General features: G+C 34.5%; 1 protein-coding gene across 1 annotated transcript in view; it reads right to left on the bottom strand.

The window, feature by feature from the left end:
- Nucleotides 1-1,015: 1,015 nt before the first annotated feature.
- Nucleotides 1,016-11,136, bottom strand: part of LOC110457767 (peroxiredoxin-5, mitochondrial-like) — a 14,223-nt gene continuing 4,102 nt past the window's right edge. The window contains exons 2-6 of the mRNA XM_021509153.1: nucleotides 6,355-6,489; nucleotides 4,854-4,985; nucleotides 4,512-4,550; nucleotides 3,947-4,002; nucleotides 1,016-2,718 (exon numbers count right to left, since the gene is read on the bottom strand). Coding sequence (XP_021364828.1) covers nucleotides 2,613-2,718; nucleotides 3,947-4,002; nucleotides 4,512-4,550; nucleotides 4,854-4,985; nucleotides 6,355-6,489 — 468 coding nt within the window. The 3' untranslated portion in view covers nucleotides 1,016-2,612. The remainder of the gene's footprint in view (nucleotides 2,719-3,946; nucleotides 4,003-4,511; nucleotides 4,551-4,853; nucleotides 4,986-6,354; nucleotides 6,490-11,136) is intronic.

Here is an 11,136-nt window from a genome sequence, read left to right as displayed (position 1 = left end):
GTAGGAATCCCAATTTTACAATTTTGAAGCCTCATCTACCAAGGATGATTCTGACCAAGTTTGAAAAAAATCCATCCACTGGTTCTTGAGAAGAAGTTGAAAATGTAAAAGTTTACGCACGACGCACGACGGACGACGACGGACGAAAAGCGATTAGAATAGGTCACTTGAGCAAAGCTCAGGTGACCTAAAAATGTAGGAGATTGCTGGACTAAAATCACTTTTGCAAAAATTGTTGAATCAAAATTCTTTTCAAGGAAAAACCACATATCATAATTATTCCTACTAAGTTTCAAACAAATCCGTCAAAAAAATGTAAGAGGAGATCTCCGGACAAAAAAATAAATACTCAAATGAACAAACGGCAATAACTTTTGGCAAATTGTTGAATCAAATTCTTTTGAGGGAGGCACAACTTCATATCATGATTATAATGTATACCAAGTTTCAAAGAGATCGGTCGAAAAATGTAGGAGGAGATTGCCGGACAAACAAAAGTTTACGCCGGACGGACGGACAAACCCATACCATAGTACTCCCGTCAAATTTGCCGGGCGTATAAAAAGGAAACCATACCTTGTAGGACTTCATGAAAAAGAATTAGGATGAATGAAACAGAATATAATCAACAATAGTGTTCCGAGTGTAAAAAGTAAAGTGGGACTCGAACCCTTAACTGTAGGTTGTAATACTGTGGCTGTAACTGACTGAGCTACCCGGTCCACAGAAATATCCTGGCTCAGCCGTAACAGCAAAAACTATAGTAAGGGGAGATTACTCTTCTATTGTTCAATTTGTTCTGTTCAGTCTAGGCATTCCAGAAAAAGTTCACATGCATAGTTACTGTTTCAGGCAATAGTATGTGGACCTTAACGTGATAATGATCATACTTAACTTAATATATAATAAAGCTTCACTTAGTCAGCTAAATGTAATGTACACCACAAGACAATCCAACATGTATAATATGTATAAGTAATGTATAGAAAATTAAATAAATCTCTAATAGCAGGTGGAGTATTTCATTTCTCTTTATTCTTTTTACACACACACATATTACTGTACTGCATGGCTGTGTATATTTTTTACATGAAGATAAAACACCGGACTTGCCTACTTTCATTTAGTAATTTATCTTACGGAAATATCAATTCCAGTTTGCAGGGAACTCAATGCAATGCAGTGATGCAACTTTTGATATACATAAAAAGATTTTCTGTTGCCACTTTTTACATATATACACTTAAGATTTCCTATGTGAATACTTTTATCACAGAAAATTACAGACAAAAACAGAGTCCAGGTAGTCTACATCAGTTTACTTTGTTCTACAAAGGTCTAATATTCGGGTATACATATAAACTAGACGCCAATGAAACAACATTTTTAAACGAGAGCATACAAATGTATGATTTCACCAAAGCAATCTAAAGTATATCTATCAAATTAAACTGTCTTATCATCTTTTGTATACACAGTATTTATAAATTTCTATATCGTTTATTGTTATAAATGTGTGCAAATAATATTGTGTATAGTAAATTCCTTATATGGTATCATATTAAGTGTCAGGAGACACTTACAAGCGGTCTTAACTTAAATGACTTGCATGATTTTATGTACTCTTTAGATAAATTAGCGAACAAATATTCATGAAAATCAACAATTTGAACTCAAACTCGTTCAAATTCTATTTTGAGATAACCTAAAGGATGTTTCTTAACACAGGTTTAGTTAAAAGGAAAATAACTGCAACAACGATTTTCATAAGTGGACAGAGGCATTGGTAAGCTATACCTTAATACTTTGACAATATGATTAATGACCCGATATTCTTGGAGAATGGGAACATTTAATATTGTAAATAGACACTGGCTCATACATGTAATGTCTATTTAATCATGTGGCCCACAGGAAAGTTTCCAATTAATAAAGAACTTATTTTAAAATGTATTCCAGACTTTGAAAAATTATAAATCCTATGCTTTTGGTGTTCTTGAAACTGTTCACTATACAACAGACTAGATTTTTCCCATGCTTCAATTCTCAATGAAACTAATGAGTACTTATGAACTTGTACCTTGATTGTCTTTAAACAAAAATAATTTTGCATTGTTGACATTTATGTTTAGGAATGTTTAACATTGAGACTTTTTGGTGAGTTCAGACAAACGTTTTCTGACAAATAAATCATTCCACTTCAAATATTCACACAAGTTGTTTTAGTTAATTCAACTTAATGGACATTAACATCAAATCTGAAAGAAAAAAAATGATGTTCCGGTCAAGAACGTAAAGAAAAGCCTTCTTTAAACAACAAAAATTCTAGTATTTTTAACAAAAACATATTTTGTTAACATAATATCACTATTGACGTCTAGTATTTTTAACATAAACATATTGTGTTAACATAATATCACTATTAACAGACACATTCTATCAAATGCTGTGGTCTCTTTATCGACTACATATGCTACCCCATAACAGGCAAAGTACAATGAAGATGAACATGTAAAGCTATGGCAGATGGTGTTACAAACACACACAAGCTCCGAGATCTCATGCAGACCTCCTCAGGACCATCCAGGCCTACTCCGTTCCTGTACAACAAATTACAGTTTCTCCAACATGCTGGTTGACAGACTACAGGTGAGTCCAGTACCATCTGGTTCCACGTTCAGATCCTTAATCTTACCGTCCTCCACAACCATTGAAAACCTGCAATGTAAAATTGCATTGACATAGACTTATTTACGTAATGTTAATTTGATATAGGTTTTAGAAAAAAACTTTGTCACAGAAATCTTCTAAGCTGACAATCAATAATGTAATAGTATGTACTGACAAGTGCCAAGAGAAATAACTCTTGCACTGCAGGCATACTTAAGAATACTACAGTCTACAAGGTAAAATGTCATCAGGGGCCTGTTCATTCATGCGGAACAACCGGTTAGACTGTTTTTAAAAGTAATATTTTCAGGTATAAATCCTGGCGGACATGTAATAGTTTATGCAGGCCTTGCACGGCTTCGTCAATGCCTGAAAACAGCAGCGGATTACTAGGTCCAAACTTATTAAATTCTTTTAAACGAACAACTCTGGTTCGATCGGTTCAACCATTTGGATCGTGATAAACGAAAGCGGCCCAGTGTTAGATATAACTCAATTTCCAAGTGTGTCAGTCCAGTGATTAAACACAATGTAAAATGTTACGACCAATACTTGTAAGTTGTATCCATGTTTTCTAATAAAAAAAGGAAACTCCTTTAGCTTCGTGGCTTAATTCAAACAATTATTATCATATGGTATTTTTTGAAAGGATAACTCGGTTATTAAATACTAAGGAATTTGTATTTCAAACATAGTGGTATTTACAATTATATCTTGATAATTTATTTTTTAAATTATGGTTCAAGAACCTTGAATGTGATTGTGACAGGGACTTTTACTGAATTAAACCAAATGTAATATTAGCCTAGCGACAGTTCATCCATCAAGTCCACCAAATAATTTTATGAGTCCACTTACTCAGAAAACGTCTACAGCTGACTGAACCTTTACAATCACATATAATGATACTAGTCTAGAATATAGAGCAGGTTTCACATTTTGTGTTAGCTGATTAGACATCCAGATACTTTGTAATGTACAGTGTACCTCTATAGTTGACACTAGGACTGCTTTCGTTTATCACGATCCAAACGATTGAACTGGTTGGACCAGAGTTGTTCGTTTATGAAATGAGGTTGGACCTAGTAATTAATTGGATGCTATTTTCATGGCGAGCCTTGCAAGGCCTGCATAAACTTTACTGTAGTAATAGATACCTGTTATAGCTGTAGTAATAGATACCTGTTATAGCTGTAGTAATAGATACCTGTAATAGCTGTAGAAATAGATACCTGTTATAGCTGTACAGATCTTACACTGATAAGGAAATACCTACCTTTTGCATCTAACACTGCCGAGTACAGCTGACAAATCCAAATCAAGACCAAGCTTCTGTAAACAAATAGCAAATAACATTCTGTAAACCATTCTGTAAACAAATAGCAAATAACAGAGTGTTTAACTTCCTCCACGAGTTGATTCATTCAAACAAAGAGTTCTACAAGTATATAAAGTTCTGCTGTTTAAATATATCACTAAGAAGATGTTTATTATTATCATCTAGAACAATCAATGATAAAAATCCTCAATGCTGCGGTTAAAAGCAGCTGAATGGGCCCCGTGTCATTCACCTTTTATTCAATGGTGTTGGCAATCACAACACTGACCTTCAAATAAAGATAAGGTCAAATTCATCAGACAAACTAAATAGAAAGCAACGTTACATGATACATACACTTAGTCTGCACTCTTGTAGGCTACACATGTGTGTTGGAAGATTTTACCTGATTTTCTCAGGCCCTGTAAGCAGGTGAGCTAAAAATGATACAATGCACACCAGACTGAAAACCAAGTAAATACCCCTCCCCCTAAACTTTTTGCCTGAATGTATGAATACTTACTTTGGTAAAATCTCCACATGTGTCAGCTAACATCGTGACCTAAAAAGATTCAAATTTTCCAATATACAGAATATAATTTATATATACAAATGTGTTCCTCGCCGAATGAAAAGTGAAAACTTGATAAACAGGGTTTGAATACAGCACATATTTCATCTTTGTTACCATGATGCTTGAAAACCTCCTCATTTTAACACTAGCTTAACTAAAGCTTCAATGATTTTTTGAGATATTAAAGTACTATTGGTTATTTCCATATAATGTATATATCAAAGCCCATTCATGTAAACGCACTCGCTTAATCAAAATTCTAAATTTCATGTCAAACTGAAGTTGCTTTACCTTGCCCTCTGCATTGTGCTGTTCACCCCAGGCTTTCATGACAAATGGATCATTGACAGCAACACAGCTCACAGATGTTACTCCCTTACCCTTCAATTTGTCAAAATCTCTAACGTATTCGGGTAGATGGGTCTGAAACATTAATTCACATATAATGATACATATACTGACATCTCATACAAAAACCTACAGTGACTTTACTTCTTGTATAAATAATACCAAATAATTCATACATCAACCTTCCAGGGCCACATTTGTTTTATCCGATCCAAATGATTGAACCAGCTGGACCAGAGTTGTTTGTTTATGAGATAAGGTCGGACCTAGGAATCTGATGCTGCTTTCAGGCGAGCCTTGATAAAGCATTGCAAAGCCTGCGTAAACATTTTCAAGTCCGCAAAGATTTCCACCCGAAAATGTTACTTTAAAAACAGACAAACCGTTTAACTGGATACACGATAGGGGCCCAGGACATGTTTCCCGACATAAATAACAAACTTGCACAGAAACTTATTAAGATAGTCTTTTTGATACTGTGTTTGTGCCAAAATTACACATCAATATACTAGGGTTGTCTTCTTAACATCTTTTTTAATCTTGATTTAATAAAAAATCTGTTCAGAAATTAAATTGTTTAAGAGATGACAGTTAATGGGGATCGGATTGGACATGACAGGAAGGAGAAGGGAAAAACTGTATGTCCCCCAATCCCCAATAAAATAGACGTGGCAGATCAGAAGTCCCTGTTACAAGTTGTAACTCTTATTCATCAGAGATACAATCCCTACCTTTAATTAGGGCTGTCACGATAACCCGAGTACCCAAACACGGTTAAGTTTTTATTGGAACCTGAGTCTGAAATTGTGTTAACCTGGGTTTCTGTCAGAAACTGTTCGCCTTTCGTCAAAAAAGGAAGAGAATGTAATAATTCAACATCCTGCAATTTGTTTCGTTTTAACTGGAAGGGGATAAGACTTTATCTTTTTGTCGCATGTTCACAAGCAACATTAGGATCATTCTTGCACTTATCACTTACATGGCTTTTTATGAGATGCCATTCCAAAAGAACAGTAAATATATGAGAGATCAACAGCGACAAAGTTTCCTCCCAAGGTTCAATCATATATCAATTCAATGTACTTTCTATGGTGGTTCCTCTACAAAACTTACAGATAAATCAACAGCTAAAGTTTAAAGTTATAAAGTTAAAACAACAAGAATACACATGTTGTACACAAGCTGTGCTCAGGCAACTCTGACAGACTCAATAGGACATCCTTGGTTGTACCATAATAATAGAGTTTAAAGGGAGACAATTCTTTAACAAATTGCGAATAATATGTAAAATAGAAATCATCTCTAAATACCCCCTAGTATGGCAGTTGATTAGGGGAAACAATAGCACAGTCCTATATTAAACTTTTTAAGATCAAGAATGGACCGACATATGAAAAAAATATTCTCAATTAGTGTAACTTTATGATAATATATATGTAATTACTTTGGAACATCCAGGTGTGAAAGCCCCAGGTACGCCGAAGATGACGTGTTTCCCAGTTGCAAATTGTTTTGCGGCATTGACCTTGTTTCCTGGTTCATTCTCGTACAGGTCCACATCGGGGAGACTGTCACCTACCTTGGAAACAAAAAAAGTGAAATCATGATAGTGTTACCATCAACCAAGCATGAAAGCATACAAAATTATTTTAAACACTCTCTTTTACAAATTTTGCATTGCCATCATCAAACAGGAGTCTTGATTTTAGCATAACTACATTAAAATTATAAACATTTGTAANGGGGCATGCACTATTCATGTTCATTCATTCAACACATTGGTTCTTCATAGTATAGGAAGATTTCATACGGAGCTAAATTAAAATCTATGCATGTACCGTACATTACTCAATTGAACCCCACTCGAATACCCATCATTTGTACAGTTATACCTTGTGGTATAACTACATCATATTTGATACATGTCCTTTGAAGATTACATAGTTAACATCCCATCTCTCGCTATTATCATGTGTGATCAATTGTCCAGGAGACTTACCAGAATTAATGTGTATAAAAAGCATGTCTAAACAACCAGCATGTTTATTTGAAGATATACTAGCCCAGGTAGGCAGCCCTCTGACATAATGAATGGACAACACTTGATTTGTATTAAATTTTGGTAAATGGTGGATGTCCATTGTAGGTGGTGGTGTTAGTTTGTAGATCAAGATTCAAAATTCCAGTTAAAAACTGTGATTATCATTTTTCTCCAGTCGTCCAGTGATTCTTTGTAGATAAGATTACATTTCCGACAGTACGCATGATCCAAGTTTTTCCAAGTAATTGTGGAGTAATCTGTATGATCTGTGACCTATCCACTTAAAGGTAGTGGTTTTGTTTCTTTAACTATAACCTGTTTATTCACTTTACAATTTTTTGAATGGGCTATTATACTCCCAAGCTCAATGTGATAATATATAATGATGATTAATAAAATAATTTTGAAAACGCACACAAAAGAATATCTGTTATACTGAGGCTGCTATTATAGAAAGTTGCACCAGGTATGATAAAATTGTTTTTTCAGATCATTACAGATTTAGACTTTGAAGGTAATAAGAAGGTTTAAATGCCATATATATATGTGAAACTACAAGTCTTTTCTACATACACAAGGTTTCATAATTATACCATGCAGTCCCCTAGACAGAGATAGCAGATATACTTGAACACTAGGTTACTCAACTCACTTATTCTGTGGACTTGTAAAAGTTATCACATTCAAATGAACGATTTTAAAATAAGAATATTCCTTTACAAAAGCTGCTTAAAACAGACCTATTGTCAGACTCTATGGCATGTAAAATAATTCATAACTCGATCTAAGACAGCACTGAAGATATAGGTCTTAACTTTACTCACATTTTTACTCTAATAAACGGGTATTACTAGCTCCAAGTGTAAATTCAATGGTTGTTTTATTATTTGTATTCAGAAATCCTAAGGTCAAAATCTGTCTATCATTTCTTTATTACCAAGGCAATACACTACCCAGAGAGATTTGACTATTACGAGTGGAGCGTAACATGCTACATATTTAAAACAGTGATCAGTTTCCCAGAACTAAGTCTGTCACCTATATATATACAACTGTATTGTGAGGAATTAAGGCCAATAGAAACCTTCACCTGGTGGACTGTTATAGGATACAACTTCACGAGTCCTAGTAAATAACCTCAGGTATCCACCTGTGTCGGGCAGGATTCTTTCGAACCACCTGTACAAAGTTTATATTGTCAACAATTATCTGATGCAGTCAATGAAGAAATCTAAATTGTTGTACGATGATCATTATATGTATTTTCCACCTTGATGAGCAATTTTAACACATTCTTATCACTAAGTCGTCCGTGTGTTTAGTGCTTTTAATTTTGATGACACATGCACGTACACCACAACAGAAAAGGATGATTCTAGTTTACTCCTTTGATACTGCTCGATAGGATAGGATATTTTCCAGGAAGAAGTGGCACATTTAAAAAGACCCCAGCAGATAGTGGTATATATATTCTGTCGTACGAGTGAAATATATATCATATGAAATTCCACAGGGAAACCACTAATTTTTTTACATTTTAAATCTACCTAGGCTACAACAAGGTAAATGTTACTGCAATCAAATTCAAAACAGTTGGGGATATATAATAGCATAATATTTGGTGCTCTGACAGATTCTAATGAGGTCAAGGTTGACAACAAGATTGTATGTCAGTTTAAATTGGCTACTCAACACCATTCTACCTTTTTCTGCTATTATTATTAAATATTTGGTAAGATTTGCTTTCATAAATGTATCAAATGTGTAGGTAAATTAATAAATTAGTTTATGTAGCCAATATGTACCAAAACAACCACTTCTTTTATCATCGCTACCTGCCTTCATCTGTATCTGAGCTGAATATCTGTGACCTTGTGAAGGATATCAGTTTCACCAAGTTGATATCAATTATGGACTTTTGATAAGGTACCAGGTAAATATGTGAACCGCTTTGAGACGACCTACAAACTAGGTTGTGATAAAGCGGTATACAAGAACCTCAAATTATTATTATTATTATTATGTGGTTATAATGTGAAGCTGAGAAAATGATATTGACCGAGAGGAAGTTGAGGTCAATATCACTTTCTCAGGTCCATAAATAATGTTTTAATCATAAGAATAGGTGTCAATCGCAACAAGCTCAGGATAAGTTGAATCTTCTTTATTAGGTATGTCTACCAGTTTCGCCCGAACAGTGGACTTCTTCCGTCCTGAAGAAGCCCACTGTTCGGGCGAAACCAGTAGACATACCTAATAAAGAAGATTCAACTTATCCCGAGCTTGTTGCAATTGACACCTATTCTTAGTTCCCCAATTCTTCAATCGCCCTGCATACTGGTTGGTATCCAGGCAAGGGATAACAGAACCCATCGAACCTGAACTACAATCAGGGCATTGGCTCTACTCCTGGATCGATGTTTTAATCATTAAACAAGATAAAACTTGAAAAACGCACAGAGGAAAGTACTGTATTTGGCAGGGCGCATTGTAACGTTACAATTGAACCAAAGTCATTGAAAGTGAATACTGATTTGCTGTTTCTAAAAATATTAACACCGTGTCAATATCACAAATCCTATTAACCTTCATGTGATTATGACCCATTAACTAATTAAAGTACTTGTGCAAAAAAAAATATGTGTCATCTAATATTATTCGATAAACCTCACTGACAAAACTGTAATAAATACATCCTTCACATCCGACAACATATATATTACCAGTAAATATGAAGTTTGTTCTTATTTTTGAGTACTGAAACCTCTTTGTGAATCAGAAGCTTTTCCAGTAGGTATATAGTGCTTACTTTCAATGTTTGAACAAGTATAGGAAATCTATTGTTTCAATGCACATGCCCGTTACAGTTGTTATAATCTGTCAGTACAACATGTACCAGTATGATATACACTGTGTGTAAAGCTAGTGTTACGAAGGTACTGTAGGGCGAAGAATTATTTACATTTCATTATAAAGGAAACTCTTGTAAGTCAGCTGTGCATATATCATTATTAAAATTGGCTTCAACAGCTTTATTCATTAGCTGAATAATTATTTCCTGCCGATGCCAACTACTCAAGCTACTGTATAAACTTGAGTATGTGCATGCGTATATAGATATACATGTGCTCGCGCCCTTAGGCACATTGTAATGCGTCATTACATGTATTTAAGTATGCACTTGCGCACACATGCACAGGTATATGTGCACGTGTCACACACTACCCAATACCATTTACATGTATATCACTAAATCTGTGTATGCACATACTTCTTCAACCTGTTACACATCACTATACGTTCACATGGTTGTAAATGTTACACACACAATACCGGTCCAATGTATTTCACATTTACCACGGTACATGGAACCCTATTTCAAATAATCAAAAAAAAATCACAAGAACCTTAACTTTTGCAAAGTCTATTTAAAGACCTGAGTACAAGATATCAATATTGCTGATTGGAGCTCAACTTAGATTTATATAACAGCTGGTGCTTTTAGTCATGCACCAGTACTATTGACTTCAAAACACTGCAAACATATATTTTAAATTATATACATGTGTATGTGGAAGTTTTCTTGTCAGACACTGTTTGGGTCTCTATCTCAAACTGTTTAACTTTTCATGATGGGGATCAATTGCAATTATGTTGTCATGCCAAATTCTGAAGTGCCTTGTGTTGTTTAAAAATTAAAACTCATGTGTAAGAATTTAAATGCACACACACACATGCTACATTGTATATGTCTGCATGTTCAGAGTAAGAAAACAGTTTCTTAAAAGCACTGGTGCCTTTAGGCAAGTGTGCTCTTGCCCCATCTTGAAATGAATTGGTCTAAAAATTATCTAGAGTATACAATTCTTTAAAGTAAGCTATATATATTTTTAGTGTTTTGTTAGCTTTTCCACTCAAACGTGTGATGAATAGTGTAAGAAACTTGTTGTCAGGCAAGCAGACATAAATTTCCACAGCTTGCCGAACCCACTGGCTCCAGGCCATTGATGAACCTGGAATTCTTCTTGCTTTGATGTTTAAAATAAAGTAATAGTATAATAATTCATCCAGTTAAGACTTTCAGAAACATGTGTAGACATACGTTTCTAAGTTACATGTAAAGTGCTGTAGAAATTCCATCAAATGTGTAAATAACTAAAAATTCCAGCTTTAAATATCCCCCCC

The sequence above is a fragment of the Mizuhopecten yessoensis genome, unplaced genomic scaffold, assembly GCF_002113885.1.
Source record: "Mizuhopecten yessoensis strain PY_sf001 unplaced genomic scaffold, ASM211388v2 scaffold9309, whole genome shotgun sequence".
Lineage (NCBI taxonomy): Eukaryota > Metazoa > Mollusca > Bivalvia > Pectinida > Pectinidae > Mizuhopecten > Mizuhopecten yessoensis.
Note: the sequence above shows the minus strand (reverse complement) of the source record. Positions and strands in the feature narration are given on the sequence as shown.